The sequence below is a fragment of the Cinclus cinclus genome, chromosome 11 (assembly GCF_963662255.1).
Source record: "Cinclus cinclus chromosome 11, bCinCin1.1, whole genome shotgun sequence".
Lineage (NCBI taxonomy): Eukaryota > Metazoa > Chordata > Aves > Passeriformes > Cinclidae > Cinclus > Cinclus cinclus.
Genome location: NC_085056.1, coordinates 1843430 through 1860724, shown reverse-complemented (window position 1 = coordinate 1860724; position 17295 = coordinate 1843430). Strand labels below are relative to the sequence as shown.

The window sequence follows — 17295 nt, the reverse complement described above, 5'->3', positions numbered from 1 at the left end:
TTAAAAGGAAATAAAATTCTATAATATATCAAATATACAAAAAATAATAATAACAATAATAATAATAGTAGTTATAATAATAATTTCCCTGTGCCCCAACACTTTAGAAATCCCTTCAGGAATTCCAGCAGCAGCAGCAGCTTTTTCATGGAACGGGATCTGGAATGTTTTAAGCCCTGCCTGCAGCCTGGAGCTGTCGAAGGGGCTCTTTGTAAACCAAGGTGGGAATGTCCCCAGTGTCCCCAAGCTTTGGGAATGGCAGCACGAATTTCCAGTGGCAGAACTGGAAAACCTTGCTGCACGGGGTGGGGAAATGTCGGAAGCTGTCAGGGGCTCAGGTGAAATCGTTCCCACGTGAGTGGCACTGGGCTCACCCCACACAGCCCAGTTTGCCCTGGAATCTGCCCCTGACGTCTGGGATGTGTTCATGCAGCCACTGGGATTTGCTGAGCAGGAATTCCGGCCGGGAAGAAGGGAAAGGGGGAAGCTGGGAATGAGATTGTAGCAGAGGGAAAAGCGCAGCGGCGTTCCCTGGGCTCAGGTGAGATCTCCCGAGAGGAGAGGAGCTCCAGAAGGGAAACGTTGGCTTTTGGGGATCCCCAAAAGCACAGATTTGGGATTGCAGGGGGAGCGCGGGCAGCCTTGGGCAGTCAGGGGTTTGTTCCTGTAGAATCAGTGGGAATGTGGATTTGGGGATGTGCACGAGCTCCAGCAGGGTGGGACGGGATTCCAGAGCGGGCTCCTGCTCCGTCTCTCCTGACCAGTCACATCCAGAGCGAAATGGGCAGAAATGTTCACTTCTGTGCATTTGGAACGTGCAATTTCTCACAGTCGGACACTCCCAAACCTTTCAAAATCTCCCCCTTCAAAATCTGAGCCTGCTCCATTCTGGGTGCCACCATTCCAACTTCAAAATCTGATTATTAACTCTTACTGCTCTGCTTATAACGCTGCCCAGTCGTACTCCGTGATCTCCGGTGCTTTATTATTTATTTCCAATTTAGGATGGATAATTCCTAAAGGTTTTTTTTTAATCTGACTGCACATAAAAAGGAGGGGGGAAAAATGGAATTGATCTTTTTCAGTGCTGTTTCATGCCTTATCTCCTCTGCGTCTTATTTACTGTACAGTGGCTTTCTTTGTGCTTTGTATGATCCAATTCCTAAGTGATAGATTCAGGAAAAAGCCCCAAGTAGGTAAATAAAAGGATCAGAGGGAATTCTTGGTCAGCTGAAAATCTCCTTGGAGAGTCTTTTATCCCTTTCTTTCCTGTGCTTTTATCTCCTTGTTATGACAAAAGCTTAAATAGCACTTACTGCCTCCTTCTCCTTAAATCCCATTTCTCCTTGCTCCTTAAAGAGTGTGAAACTTGGATTTAGGGTGGGTTGGGAAGGGAGCTCTGAGGGATAAAGCTTGGAGTCATTTTTCTGGGACTGATCCATCCTGGCAGGATCCAAGCCCAGATTGTTCCAGAGGAAAATGTTGGTACCAGGAGGAGAACAGGCTGCAAAAAACACCTGGAGATCAGCCAGGAACTGGGAATTCAGCAGGGGAACATTCCCAGAATTTCACTAGGAACTGGGAATTCCAATATTCCCGGGATTTCCATAAGAAATGGGAATTAAGCAGGGGAATATTCCCTGAATTTCCTTGGGAACTGGGAATTCAGATATTCCCAGGATTTCCTTAGGAACCTGGAATTCAAATATTCCCAGGATTTCCCTAGATCTGGGAATTCAGATATTCCCAGGATTTCCTTAGGAACTGGGAATTGAGGGGGGAATATTCCCAGAATTTCCTTAGGAACTGGGAATTCAAATATTCCCGGGATTTCCTTAGGAACTGTAAATTCAGCAGGGAGATATTCCCTGAATTTCCTTAGGAACTGGGAATTTGAATCTTCCCAGGATTTCCTTAGGAACTGGGAATTCAAACATTCCCAGATTTCCTTAGGATCTGGGAATTCAGATATTCCCTGGATTTCCTTAGGAGCTGGGAATTCAAACATTCCCAGATTTCCTTAGGAGCTGGGAATTCAGATATTCCTGGGATTTCCTTAGGAACTGGGAATTCAGCAGGGGAATATTCCCAGGATTTCCTTAGGAACTGGGAATTCAGATATTCCCAGGATTTCCTTAGGAGCTGGGAATTCAGACATTTCCAGGATTTCCTTAGGAACTGGGAATTCAAACATTCCCAGATTTCCTTAGGAACTGGGAATTCAGATATTCCCAGGACTGGGAATTCAAACATTCCCAGATTTCCTTAGGAACTGGGAATTCAGGGGCTGCTGTGCTGCAGGAATTTGCTGTCGGCGGCTCCAGGGTCACTCTGGGTCCGTCCATGAGCTGCTTTTGCTGGATTTCCACACTTTTAGCAGGATTTTTAAGGGAAAAGCCCTCAGCACGCTCTGTGTGAGATCAGTTGAAGTTCTTTTCATGAGCCCCAGCTCCACGGAATCCTCTGGGATCGGGATCTTGGCATTTTGCACTCCCAAGGCAGCGTCTGGATCCATGCGAGGGCTGGAATTTCTCTCCTTTCCATCAGCCCCAGACTCCAGCAAGGCCAAATGTGGGTGGAATTTTGATTTTGATTTTTTTTTGTTTGTTTGTTTTTTTTCCCTCCAATGCTGAACCTATTTTCAGCCTTTCCTCATCTCCGTAAACAGCCAGACACGCTCAGGATCAGCCTGGAGGATGTGTGAAGAAAAAAATCCGCTCATCTAAATCAAAATAATTCATCCCTTAATGAGCTGGGAGGAGGGAGAACTTTCCCTGACACGCTCAAAATTCCTTCCCCATCCCACAAATCCCTGTCAGCCTTGGGATTGTGCTCCTTCCCTTTGCACAGCTTTTTGGGATAACCTTATCAGGCTATCACTTTTATTGCTGCACGACTCCTCGTGGAGGTTTGGCCCACCAAAGCTGCCAAACAAACGATGGTTTATATAGAATAATTCCATTTATTCAGCTCTCTTTGGCCAGCATCTCCCTCTCTACTCCAATAGCTGGAGTGCCCTAAGAATTAAAGAATTTCTTACCAGACTTCCCACGGATTAGACAGAGGAAAGTCTGGAGCTGTGGAGGGAGAAGATTCCCAGCAGCCCAGGGAACCTTCTGTGTTCACTGCTTGGACAAAACCACGTTTTATCTTCCAAAACTGTGGGCTTGGTTGTAAAAAGAAGGCAAAATAACCTTCAAAAAGTGGATTTTGTGCAGCTCTGGTGAGCAGGACCTGCTTTGGGGTGGGATTTCCTCCCCTTTTCCCTTCACTGGGATGGAATTTCAGTGGGTAGAACACGAGTGAAGCTGAACTGGCTGCACACAGCAATTCCTGAGCACAAATATGTGCTCCCAGGCATTATTTGAGGTTCTATCCTCGTTTTACATTATCCCAGCTGGGTATTAAAGTGAGCTCCAGAACTGGCAATGGCTTGGGGAAAAGCAGATGTGGATTCGGAGCTAACAACAGCTTTGGGTCCAGAGCTCTCCTTGATGTCTGCTTCAAACTCACACTCCAGGAAAAGAAATGAAATAAAATAAAATAAAATGGAGAGGGCTTCCAAAATGCCTTTTTCAAACATGCAAATGACGCTGGGAAAGTTTAATGTGTATGCAAATGCAATGTGGAGAGGGGAATTAAAGACCTTTGGCTGGCCTGGAGGCTCAGCTGGTAGCAAAATAGAAATTTATTGCTGGATGGGAGAGAGAGGTTCAAGCACAGGCCAGGGATGGCTGGGAGCTCCACGTAGGTGAAACTTGGAGCTCTACAGCAAAGCCAGGGGTTCAGAGATGAGCTGGTTCCTGTAATTCCATCCCCTGGATGTGGCTGGAGTGGAAAATGAGCACAAAGGGTAAACAAAGGGGTGAGCAGAACACAGAGAGCCCCAGCAAGGGTAAAAACTGCCCTGACAACTCACATATGGTTGGAGTTTAATCCACCAGGGAGAACAGGCACTCCACGCCTGTGCCAATTGTTTTCCACCCCCAAAGCAAAGAGATTTTAATGATTTATAGCAGAACAGGGTGGATGTGTTACCTAATGGCTTTAGAATGACTCGATGCAGTTGTCGAAGCGATGCAGGAAGTGCAGTGGATAAACAAATCCCTTCTTATTCCTCTTTGTTCCCCTTTGAAACAGAGCTTTGGTTCTCTGCTAAAATCCCGATTTCTCTGGGAGTTCGTTCCTATGCAAGCAGAAAAAAAAAATAAATAAAATTTTAAAAAGTCCCTCCCAGGAAAGGGATTTTATTTGCGGGCTCAGCGTGGAATGTAATTGGCAAATCCCATTTTTTGAAGGATTTGTACAGCTCTTACATGTCAGGCTACTGGCTTCAACTTGAGACAAGTCCATAAAGGAGGAAATTAACTCAAGGAATCACAAATCCATTTGCAGAATTGGGAAAGCATCATGTGCAGCCCCAGAACTTGTAGTACATGACTTAGTCAAACAAACCGATGCTCTCTGAGGATTCATTTCTGCTTCATGGCTGGAAATTAGAAAAAGAACGTTTGCATCATTGCAAAGGCTCGGTGAGAAAGAAGCACCAATTCCCAAGCTTTTCTCCAGAGGATTGGAAACATTTGTCCACTTATTGCCTCGGGGAAAGGGAAGCACGTGTGGAATTCCAGCAGAAATGATGCGGCCTCAGGTGGAGAAAACTGAGATAATTCATGGCTTATCTGTGAGCCCTGCCGGGAATCTGAGGGTGCTGATTTGTGCAGCTCTGAGCTTATGAAATCTCTCAAAACCCAGTATTTTATAAACCACAGCGGCTGCGTGGGAGAACATCCACCTCCGTGGAGGAAATCCATCAGCTTTCCTAATTGCTTTTCTGCAGGAAAAGGCTCTGGACATCAGAGATGATTTTCTGGGGTGGGAGATGATGGATCACTTTTAATATCCAGCCCATCTGCTCCGAGTTCTGGTCACACTCACCTTGCCCAGTGCCAGAAATTGAAATTAAATAGATAAAACTTCTGTTCCTTTGGATTCCTGGGACATGAACTTTCCTAGGAGATAAAAGCCAGGATTAGAGCTGGAGCTGGGTGTTTTAATTCCTTTCCTACCATTATCCTGTAGCTTTCGTAGGGGTGTTTGGAGAAGTGCAGGTGTTCTCTCATATGTTTTCATTCCAAACCTTTCCATATGTTTATTTTTAGCCAAAATTCTGGGATTCATATTCCCCCTCTACATGGAAATTCCCCCAATGACACAGAGAGCTCCTCATGTTCCGTAGAGCTCTGTCACTCCTGTCAGGAGATTTGGGTGGAAAAGGAAAACTAAAGGCAACAAGACAGCTCCAGGTTCTGGATTCCTTCCCTGTGCAGGAAATCTGGGAGCACCTTCCCAAAGGAGTGGGGCTGTTAAAGAGAACAAACCCCGAGTCTGCTCTTTAACCTGGGACAAATTTCCACTTTTCCTTGTCCTTGGGAATTTTTTTCCATGAATTATGCCCAGAGCAGGGTTTGGTTTTGTCTGTTTGTTTTTGTTTTTTTTTAAATTGTTTTTGGGAGCAAGTTTCTGTTAGAAACTCATTAAAGTAATTCAGGTAATTCTCCAGAGCACTGTTTGCTCCTCTAAGTGCTCTTTAATTGACAAGCACCAGCTTAGAACTTTCTCCAGCTCCTGATTTATAGCTCAGGCTCCTCACTCTGCTTTTCCCTGCCATCCTCCTCCTGCTTTTCCTTTGAAATTCTGATCCTGATGGATGGATGGAGCTCCAGCTGGTGACATCATTCCAGAATTCCAGTGGAGGAGGGAAAAGCTTCATTTTCTGAAGATTCATTTTCAGCCTTTTCCTGAGCTGTGCAATCCCAGAACTTGTCTGTGTCTCTGTGCTTGTTTTCCCCATCCATATTTCTGGTGGATAATGGACAGTAGGAGCAGTGTTTCGTTACTCTGGCAACAAGAGCCAAACTTTCAGATGTTATTTTGCTTCTATTAAAAAAAAAAACCACCAAAAACCAAACCCCCGCTGCCAGTTATGATGTAAACATTTGCAGCTCCCCCTAAATCTCTTTTCTTTCTGGAATTGAAGTGAAATGACCCTTCCGAGGGCAGAGTGAGGGATTGGAGCAGACATTTCCCAGCTGTGTGGGATTTGGGGAGATCCTCGGTGATCTGCTCAGACTCTTTTTTAAGTGGCATATTTACTGCCAGCCTCATTGGAGGGGATGGAGCTTCTCAGCAGCACTGAGAGGCCAAATCCTCCTCTGAATTTATTTAGGAAAAGATTGGATGTTCTTCCCGCTGCCGTTGCTCAAAGCCTGCAGCAGAATTCCAGGGGAAGTGCTGAAAACACCCCAGCATTTCTCCTGACATTTTGTTTTCAATCCCACCAGGATTTCAAGACCAGGGCGCCGTTTTAGGCAATATTTCTATTTTTCAGACTAGCAGGGATTTGCCACGCGGGGACGGGCAGGGAATCCTTCAGGAATGAGGGATCCTCTCCCTCCTGGCTGGGCTGTGGCACTCTGGGATCAGCAGATTTCTCACCAGGCTGATGCTGTGTGGGTCACCCTCAATTATTGCTTGGGGTGACCTCTGCCAGTGCTGGTCACCTGCAGGAGCCTGGATCACCCAGCTCTGAGCTCTTGCACTCAGCAGCTCCAGTTTAGGAAGATTTCCCCGACACCGGAGTGTTTTTCTCTGGATTATCCAGCTGTACATTGAATAAAACCCAACAATAACATTCTGCTGGGAAAAGGAAAAAAAAAAAAACCAACAAAAAACCCAACATTTAAGCCAAAGGTTTCTTTAGTGTTGCTCGAAGCAGTGAATTATTATGGATCTGGAATTGCCCACTCCTGAAATCTCTTCCTTTGGGAAGCAGTTCCATGGATTTTGCCAGGCTTGCTGCTGGCACTGAACCGTTTCTTCACAAACTCTTTTAATTCTGTAGATTTGGGGACTCCTGGGGATCCCTAAAGCTCACTCAGAGCCACCCCTGCCATGGGACACCTTCCACTATCCCAGCCTGCTCCAAGCCCCATCCAGGGGACACTTCCAGGGATGGGGAAGTTCTGAAGTTCTCTGGGAACTCACCACTCTCCCAGGGAGGAATTCCTTCCCAGTATCCTGTCTGAGTCCTGTCCCTCCATCCCTTCCCCAAAAATCCCTCCCCATCGTTCTTGGAGCCCCTTTCAAGGTCGCAGTTGGGTCACGCTGCCAGCTGGACAATCCCAGTTCTCCCAGTCCGGCCCTGGGTGAAATGCTCCATCCCTCTGAAGTGCAGGGTGGTTTTGGGAAGAGCCAGGAGACAACTCCAGAGCCATCCCGAGGAGTTTCCCTGGGATCACAATTCCCTGGGAGGATCTCGGAGCAGGAGATGAGTCACAGGAACCATCCAGATTTCCTTTCTTCCCAGTTTTGAATTTGATACAGGGAGGGAGATGAGGTAACTCCTGTTTGCAGAACCAGTCATTTCTACTGAAATTCCATCTGCAGTCCAACTGCCAAATAATTATCGTTATAATTACAAAAAAATTATATTAGGGTTAATATAGGGTTAATAATATTATTATATTAGGGTTATATAATATATATACTACATATATTATATATTGTATTATATATATAATAAATATAATCATATAATAATTATATTTATACAATCTACAATCTATATGATATATATGGTATATTATATATATATGTATGTATGTATATATATATATATATATATATATAATCTTAACCCAACACACTTTTATTTTCAGAGCAATTAACTGAGATATTAATAGGAATAAATCACCTTTGCAGTGGGATTTTCTACAAATCCCCTTATCCCACAACCCTGAATTTCCTTCCTATTGGAATATTCAAGGACATGAGCCACTCACTGAATATTCTGCTGGCACTGAATACAGGAGATGGTTTTAGTTTGAGGCTCCAAAAGTTTCAGACTGAAAAGAATCAGGGACAGGGAATTATCTTTTTGAAGAGAACTCTTATCAGCAGAGCTTCTTATCATTTGGAGGAGCTGTGTTTGTCATTTCAATGTGTTTGGCCATCAGTGTTCCAGGATTTTCAGCTTCCAGAAACATCCACTGGTTCTGGGATTCCAAACCTCACTTTGGTTTAAAGAAACACCGTCTTTTACTGCATTTCTGCTGTAGGAATGGGGAAAAAAAATGGGAAAAAAAGGCACCAAAATCCCAATATAACTTATTTTTGAACTTTTTTAGGTAGACAGACACATATGCTCACTCAATGAATAAAAGAGCTCACAGCAGTAGCAAGAATGGTTAAAAAATGGGGTTTAGAAGGTTCAAAATGTGGGGTTTACAAGGTTAAAAATATGGGGTTTAGAAGGTTCAAAATGTGGGGTTTACAAGGTTAAAAATATGGGGTTTAGAAGGTTCGAAATGTGGGGTTTACAATGTTAAAAATATGGGGTTTAGAAGGTTAAAAAATGGGGTTTAAAAGGTTCAAAATTGGGGTTTAGGAGGTTCAAAAATGAGGTTTCGAAGGTTCAAAATGTGGGGTTTACAAGGTTTAAAATATGGGGTTTAGAAGGTTCAAAATGTTTTTTAGAAGGTTCGAAATTGGGTTTAGAAGTTCAAAATGTTTTTTAGAAGGTTCGAAATTGGGTTTAGAAGTTCAAAATGTTTTTTAGAAGGTCTAAAATTGGGGTTTAGAAGGTTCAAAATGTGGGGTTTAGAAGGTTAAAAGATGGGGATTCAAAGGTTCAAAATGAGGTTTAGAAGGTTCAAAATTGGGGTTTAGAGGGTTCAAAGGATTTGATAGGAATTGAACCGTGTTTGAAAAAATTTGGAAGAAATTGAATGAAAATTTCTGATATTTGATTCCTTTTAAAAACATTTCCCTTTCATGCCTTGGCAGTTGAATGTTAAATGGGAATTATTTCTTATGGGATAAAACAGACTTGACATGGAAAGGAAGGGAACAGAGGAAGGAGCTGGTTTTCATTATTAAGATTCATTTCATGAAAAAATTATTTTATTTCATTTATTATATTAATTTTATTTTCATTTATAATATTTCGTATTCTGTTCTGTGTGGTAAATACCTCACTGAAGAATGGTCAAAATAGAAAAATTTGGGACATCAATTGTTGTCATGTCCCAAATCACCAAAACTTTGTAAAGAGTTTGATAGAAGGGAAGAAACAGAGGGAGAAGAGAGGGGAAACATCTAAAGAGAAAAGCAGAGATTGAGGTCAGGGCTGACCCAGGGGGAGAATCCCAAAATCCCAGAATGGGATTCCCAGAATGTGTGGGTGGGAAGGGACATGGGGGCCATGCCAGGGACAGGGACAGGGACAGGGACACCTCCACCACCCCAACTGCTCCAGCCCAAACTATCCCAGCACTCTGGGATTGTTCAGTCTCTCCCAGCCCTTCTGGTTTTTCCAGCTGAGGAATTAATGAGAAAAAATAAAATAAAATAAAAATTTCAAACCTGCAGGGGGATCAACGGGACAGAGAGCGATGTTCCAAAACTAATACTGTGGGATGAGAGAATTCTGCTTATTCCTTAAAAGCACTCTGGGACATCTTTGAGCAGCTTGGTGCTGTCTCAGAACGCCCAAGATCCCAATAAAATCCTGACAACACCCTGGAGGTCATTCCTGGAGGTCACCTCCTCTTCCTCCCACGCTCCCCAGGGAAATTCGGGTCCAACCCCTCGTCCGTGGCCACCCACCCTCAGATCAGCTGAGAAATCATTCTTTGGTCAGCACAACCTTTGTGAACAATGTTATTTTCTTTTTTTTTTCTTTTTTTTCCTCTTTGTTCTTTTCTTTTGGTTTGAAAGATTCCTTTTGTTCGCTGCGTTCAAATGTTTAAAAAATCCCTCGTTAAAATCCCCCATAAAAATTAAACCTGAATGTGGGGCTGGATTTGGGAAATGCAAGGGGGACTTGTTATTTTTTATACACACGTATTTTGTTCTGATTTTGGATTCAAGAAGGCATTAAAATGAGTTTATCCCAAGCCTATTTTTAAGTGCTTTGAGATGGATCAATTTTTCTGTGGGTTTGAAGCGTGTGAGGGACTTGTTGTCTTGTCCAGCCAAATGCAGACGGGTTCAACATAAGCATTAATTAGGAATTCCTAAATCAACCCCTTCCTGTTGATAGGAATATAAACATTGCTGTAATGAATGCCGTGGATATGGGAAGGAATTTCTTGGATTTGGGTGTTCATGCAGGAAAACCTTGCTCAGTGATTTCTGATGTTGTCACACTCGCAGTGGGATCCATCACTCTGTCCCAATTATAATTAACTGTCATAATTAACATCATTATCAACCCCACAAGGCCAAATGCACTGAGCATCCAGTATGGGAATCCGTGTTTTGTGGGAAACCCTGCTGGGAGCAGCTGGGGCTGAGGGACAGCTCCTCCTGTGGTGCCTTGAGTGGGTTTGGAGTTGGATCTGGGATTGTCTGGGTGGTCCATGGGGTGTCCCTGGTTGGATTTGTCTGGATGGTTTATGGGATGTTCCTGGTTGGATTTGTCTGGATGGTCCATGGGATGTTCCTGGTTGGATTTGTCTGGGTTTTCCATGGGATATTCCTGGTTGGATTTGTCTGGATGGTTTATGGGATATTCCTGGTTAGATTTGTCTGGATGGTCCATGGGATATTCCTGGTTGGATTTGTCTGGATGGTTTATGGGATATTCCTGGTTAGATTTGTCTGGATGGTCCATGGGATATTCCTGGTTGGATTTGTCTGGATGGTTTATGGGATATTCCTGGTTGGATTTGTCTGGATGGTCCATGGGATATTCCTGGTTGGATTTGTCTGGATGGTCCATGGGATATTCCTGGTTGGATTTGTCTGGATGTTTCATGGAGTGTTCCTGCTTGGATCTGGATGTTTCATGGAGTGTTCCTGGTTCGATTATTTAATAAAAAGCTTTCAAAGGATTCACCTTGGGCAGTACCAGAGGCCAGGATGGACCCAAGGTGAACCCCAGGTCACGAGTTCTCACACTTTTATCAGTTCTGCTCCATTTCCACACTGGGGTTCGTGTCCAGTCCCAGCTCCAGGCTCTGCAGTCCCACCCTCCCAGGTCGTCTCCTCAATTCTCTGCTGTTTGCACTTTTTGGGGTGAAGCTGCAGCGGTGTCCTTGGTTCTGGGCTGGACAAGGATCGTTCTGTGTGCCTGAGCTGGGAGCAGAACTCGTAACGCTCTGTGTGCGGTTCAGTCACATCCCAACGCAACGCGCGCAGACCCGCAGCGGGCTGCCCTGGTGGCACTGCCATCCCTCGGTGTCTCTGTGCCCCCCAGGTGCTGCAGGGTGCCCAGCTCATCGCGGTGGCCTCGGCTGAGCCCACGGCGGGCGGCGTGGACGGCTCCCCGCTGCAGGGCAGTGACATCCAGGTGCAGTACGTGCAGCTGACCCCCGTGACGGACCACGCTGCCGCCGGCCAGGTACGGAGCGCTCCTTGTCCTCCGCTCTCCGTTCCTCCTCCGTGGGCTCGGCGTGCTCCAAACAGCTCTCTGCTGTTTCCTGGCTGCCCACGGGCACGGGCACGGGCACGGCGCTGCTGGGGAAGGACGCGCTGCGTTAACGAAGGATAAAATCCATTGCTTGCGACAGCGTGCTGCCTTCTATGTGCTCTACAAAGTTTACATTTTATTCACTGCTTAACGTAGGTCAACATCATGTTCATTGGTGCAACACTGTCTCCACCACTGTTTTTCACAAAACCTTTCTAAAAATACTTTTCCCAGCTGGAGGTTTCTCCTTATCTTCTCTTCTCCTTATCTTCTCTTCTCCTTCTCTTCTCTTCTCTTCTCTTCTCTTCTCTTCTCTTCTCTTCTCTTCTCTTCTCTTCTCTTCTCTTCTCTTCTCTTCTCTTCTCTTCTCTTCTCTTCTCTTCTCTTCTCTTCTCTTCTCTTCTCTTCTCTTCTCTTCTCTTCTCCTTTTCTTTTCTTTTCTTTTCTTTTCTTTTCTTTTCTTTTCTTTTCTTTTCTTTTCTTTTCTTTTCTTTTCTTTTCTTTTCTTTTCTTTTCTTTTCTTTTCTTTTCTTCTCTTCTCCTTTTTTCTTTTCTTTTCTTTTCTTTTCTTTTCTTTTCTTTTCTTTTCTTTTCTTTTCTTTTCTTTTCTTTTCTTTTCTTTTCTTTTCTTTTCTTTTTTTCTTTCTTTTCTCTTTTCTTTTCTTTTCTTTTCTTTTCTTTTCTTTTCTTTTCTTTTCTTTTCTTTTCTTTTCTTTTTCTTTTTCTTTTTCTTTTTTCTTTTTTCTTTTCTTTTCTCCTTCTCTTCTCCTTCTCTTCTTCTCTTCTCTTCTCTTCTCTTCTCTTCTCTTCTCTTCTCTTCTCTTCTCTTCTCTTCTCTTCTCTTCTCTTCTTCTCTTCCTCTCCATACCAACAGCCTTGGTAAAATTCTTTCAGAATTAAACCTTCTCAGTTAACTCTCTCTGGCTCACAGACCAGCTGTAATCCCCTTCCATACAGACAGCTCATCATCCTCTTTCCAAACCATAAAACCCAACATTTATAATAAGAAACATATTTTTTTTTAAAGGTAGAAACGATCCTTTAGTGCTCTGCTTTTCAGTCCTTGCTCAGTGCCTCTGGAGAAGTTGTTTTGGTCACCAATTTTGGTGTGTCCTTGAAGGCTGAGAGCCATCACAAGGGACAGCACCAAAAACTCTCCTTTGTTTTGTGGCTGCAATCAGCCAAAAAGCATTTTTAGTCTGAGGTTTCCCTCAGAAAAGTGATTCCACTTCTGACAGCAATTTTCCAGTTGTTTTGATCAACACAAAGCCCTGCAGCAGTTGGAAGTGAACACTTGATCCTCTCCGCTATGGAGGAGGAATTATTGGGGATTTTTTTTGGGTTGTTCTTAATCAGTCTGAACAGCCGTGAATCTGAGGCTAGAAAAAGTCTGTCATCAGCTTGAGGCTTTGGTGACAGCACTACAAAGTTGATTTAAAACAGTTGGAACGTGTTTTTCTGAATTTGGTCACACGTGGTTTTGAAAATCCCACTCCGTGGGCTTCTTCCCAAAGTGGTTGTGGGATTCTTTTTGCCTCAGCACTGCCCTTGTCAGTATTTTATATTTTGCTTTTAAGAGTGCTCTGAACACTGAGGGTGTTCTGCAGGGATTGTGCCTTGGTTTTTTATGGATCCTCCATCACTGCTGATCCTGTGGATTTGATAAATCCAAGAACAATGGGGATACGCTGGGTTTTGAAGGATCCACAAGGATCATGACCCAAATAATCCAATCAGGGATTTAATAAATCCAAGAACAGGAATACCCAGAGTTTTGAAGGACCCACAAGGATCACGACCCCAAATAATCCAATCAGGGATTTAATAAATCCAAGAATGGGGATACCCTGAGTTTTGAAGAACCCACAAAAATCATGACCCTAAATAATCCAAGCAGGGATTTAATAAATCCAAGAACAGGAATACCCAGAGTTTTGAAGGCCCCACAAAAATCATGACCCCAAATAATCCAAGCAGTCAGTGAGAGGTGTTCCTTATGCTGCTGTCCCCACTCCAAACCTGAGGAATTCCCAGATTTCCCTCCCATGGGGTTTCTGCTCCTCCCTCCTCAGGAAGGAATTCTGGAGCAAAGTTCCCAAGAGCAGCAGCCACCCCAGGAATTCCTCCCTCTTTAGGGACACTTTGCACTGTGGGGTTTTTAATGCAGTGGTTTAACCACAGAGGTTTCCAGGGGAAGCAGGGAAGGAATGGGACAGGAAAAGGGGATGAAAGGAAAAGCAGACAAGCCCCAAAACAAACCAGCCATAAATATTTCCTCACTTTGCACCGAGTGAAAACTGAGGATCTGGAAACAGGTTGGAGAAACCACCTTGGTGTTGGCATTGCTTTGAGTTTATCCATAATTCAGGAGCTTTCTTTTGGGGATAAAAATCTGAAATTTTCCCGTGGAGAAGGATCTCTCATCTGAAGGAGAAAGTTTTGAAGGGAAAACCCTCCAAGTAAGGCTGCACTGACATTTCCACCTGCTTTTTTTGTCAAGGTGCTGAGATGTTCCCAAAGATTTTGCAGCTCTTTATCAATCAAAGCTCCTTAAAGTGGAATTTATTTTCCACCTGGCTTGGGTTCTGTGCCAATTCCCTGTGTGAAACAGCACAAATCTGGATTTTTTTCATTCTCACAACAAGTTTTCTGCCCTTTTTTTTTTTTTTTCCCCTGGAATGAGTCCCTGCTCTGAGTTCAGCTGGAGCAGGGCAAAATCCACTTCAGTTTTGGATTTTTAGTCTATTCATGAATGATTTTTGCTTGGCTTCATTTCATGTTTTGACAGCATTTTGCAAAGTCTAGAAATAGAGAATGTTTGGATTAAAATTCTGTGCTCAGATGCAATGCTGGTGGTAAATTTTGTTAGATTTGGATAAAAAAAAAAAAACACCATCATTCCAGATATGAATTCTTGCAATCCCTTCAGGTCTGAGGTTGGATCAATATTTGGTGTTGCTGTTGTGCTGATATTTGATAATTCTATTTACCCAATACACTTTTCCTCTAAATGGGAAAGGAAACTTTGAGGATTATTTAAAATTTTTTGTGCTATCCAATTCAGCAACCTCATAGATTTATCCAGCACCTTGGCATGAATTTTTTGAACTTTTAAGCAAAGACAAAATACCCTTCAAATTAAACAGGAAAAAATTCCTGTAGCCAAATACAATTACTGGCAAAAAGACAGAGGCAAATAAATTAATTTAGGAGCAACGCTGCATGATTTTGAACTTCTGGTGTTTAAATGTGAATAATAAATAAGCTGGGACTGTGTAATAAAACCTAGAAGTTGGGAATTCTGGTGGATTCTCCACCCTTGTGGATCTTTTGACAAGTTCAAGGCTGGGAGCCCAAAGCAGAGCCTCAAATGAAGATTTTTTTATCACCAAAATCCTGTCAGAGACAGAATTCCAGGGTGTTGCACAGAGCATCCTTTAGAGGTGTTAATGAGGAAAATCCAGCAAGGGCAGATCTCTGGAGTTTAGAGGGGAAAAAATTCCGGAAATCCTTGTCCTGTGCTTGGAATTTGATCTGTGCTGCTGGCAGGGGAAGCTTTCCTGGGTGCCAGGGGCTGCTCCTCTCCCAGCTCTGCAGGTGCTTTCCTGACTCCCAGAATTTGGAATTTGGATTCTCCCCTCCCCAACGAGTTCGTTTGTAAAGAGATTTTTCCTTTGGAGGTTTCAGTGAGTTTGTGCTTACTTTTAATCTTTCCTGGTTTTCCTTGGGAAGTGAGGAGATCCAGGAGATCCAGGAGAACCAGAGGAGGAATTTCCTCTGAGGAAAATCTGTTCTCACTCCACCCAAAATAGGGCAAGGCTGCAGTGGGGAAAATCAGCATTTTTAGACCCTATCCTGCTCCAACTGGGAAATTCCAAGGACAAAGCCTGCAGGTGATTTCACTCCCCTTACCCCACCAGCTCTGGCACCCCAGAACTCCCTCCTGTCTTTTCCATGATCATCCTTGGTGGCCTTTCCAGCTCCTTATTCCCAAATAGTCCCAATTCTGTCTCTGTTGGGACGAGCCTCAGTTTGGTACCAGACTCTGGATTTATCCAGCCCCTTATTCCCAAATATTCCCAATTCTCTCTGTGTTGGGATGAGCCTTTCCCAGGCTCAGTTTGGTGCCAGACTCTGGATTTATCCACCCCCTTATTCCCAAATATTCCCAATTCTGTCTCTGTTGGGACAAGCCTCAGTTCGGTGCCAAATTCTGGATTTATCCAGCCCCTTATTCCCAAATATTCCCAATTCTCTCTGTGTTGGGATGAGCCTTCCCCAGGCTCAGTTTGGTGCCAGACTCTGGATTTATTTCCTTTATTTGGAGCTGGTTCTTTTCTTAGGAAGAGAGAGGGAATAATTGCCTTGGTGCCACTCATGATTTTGTAGATCTTTATCATAATTGCATTATTTCAGCTTCCTCATTAGGCCTCTTGATGTTATTTTTGGTGCCTTTGTATGTTCCCATTCCCACTGTCACAGAGCCCACATCCATGTGGATTTTGCTCTGGAATTTTTTCCACTGGTACTCACAAGAACTTTATATTTGTCTAACGAGCTGACATTCTCTCGGTCACACCAATAAAAGGCATTTTTGGATTGATTTCCTGCTGTCCTGTCCCCCTTTACAGGGCACTGATTCCCTTCAATCAGCAATCCAGCCAGAAATGCAGATAGAACACGGAGCAATCCAAATCCAGTGAGAGGATTGAGGAATGCTGGGGAGCTGGCAGTGAACTCCAGCCAGAAATGGAGTGAAGGGGCTGGAAAAAAAAAACAAAAAAAAACAAAAAAAACCCCAGACCTCAGAACCTCCAGCCACGCCCTGCTCAGCCTCACCTGGAATAATTCCAACTTCAAGCAGACACCAATCCAAGTGCTGGCCTTCACAGCTAACCCCGTGGGTTGCACTGAAATCCACTCAGAGAGGACAAATCCCAATTTTGGAGAGGGAGAGGAAGAGCTCTCCTGCATCCAAGCTGTGAGACTCCATCCCTGCCCACCTGGGTCCCTCCTGTGAAAATGGAATGTCTGCACAAGTTTGGGTACTGCTGCCCTGCTTTGCCATGAAGAGAAAGTTCCAGAGCTCAGATATTTTTCACTGTTGGAACAGCCTCTTTTTTTTTGTTTGTTTTTTTTTTTTTTGCTATGGTGTTTATAACAACAACAACAACAACAAAAAAAAGAAAATATTTTAAAAAAGGAAAAATTCCTTGACAGCAAGTCTTGGCCTTTTGCTGGTGTTTTCTGTTCAGTGTCATGAAAACTGTATTTGCAGGAGACTAACACTTTTGTTTGTACTGTTGCTTAACTACTTTTCTAGGGGAAAATGCTTTAAAAATGCTGTAATTACGCATTTCTAATGAAAAAATAAATGTGTATTTATGAATAGTGCAGCTCTAAGTTGCCTTGGGAATGAGGCTGGGTTGGCTGGGCAGGAATGTTGTCCAGGAGGAGCTGGGGATGGATCCACATTCAGCCTCTGAGGAAGACCCCAATCCCAGACCACTTGATTTTCTACATTCCCAATCCCAGACCATTCTGTTTTCTACATTCCCAATCCCACACCATTTTCTAATCTAAATTCCCAATCTCAGACCATTTTATTTTTTAAATTCCCAGTGCAAGAAAAACGGGATAGTTGAGTTTTTGAGTGTGCCAAATGGAATGAATCTATGAAATAATTTTCTGTAATGTGCACAATTCTGAGCTCTCTCCCTTTCAGTCCTTCCTGCTTCCTTTGTCCTGCAATTCCCCAGAGTGGGATTCATCCATCTCAACCCACCATCCAAGATCCAGGTGAAAAATTATGGGCAATT

General features: G+C 43.7%; 1 protein-coding gene across 4 annotated transcripts in view; it reads left to right on the top strand.

Moving 5' to 3' along the window:
* Positions 1-16872, top strand: part of BANP (BTG3 associated nuclear protein) — a 121534-nt gene extending 104662 nt beyond the window's left edge. For 2 of the 4 annotated variants that reach the window (XM_062499821.1, XM_062499820.1), the window contains exons 12-14: positions 11264-11407; positions 15289-15369; positions 16108-16872. In XM_062499821.1, coding sequence (XP_062355805.1) covers positions 11264-11407; positions 15289-15369; positions 16108-16179 — 297 coding nt within the window. In that variant the 3' untranslated portion in view covers positions 16180-16872. Of the gene's footprint in view, positions 1-107; positions 222-11263; positions 11408-15288; positions 15370-16107 lie in introns of those variants that run through there. The other 2 variants (XM_062499822.1, XM_062499823.1) reach the window with 2 other exon arrangements.
* Positions 16873-17295: the final 423 nt, after the last annotated feature.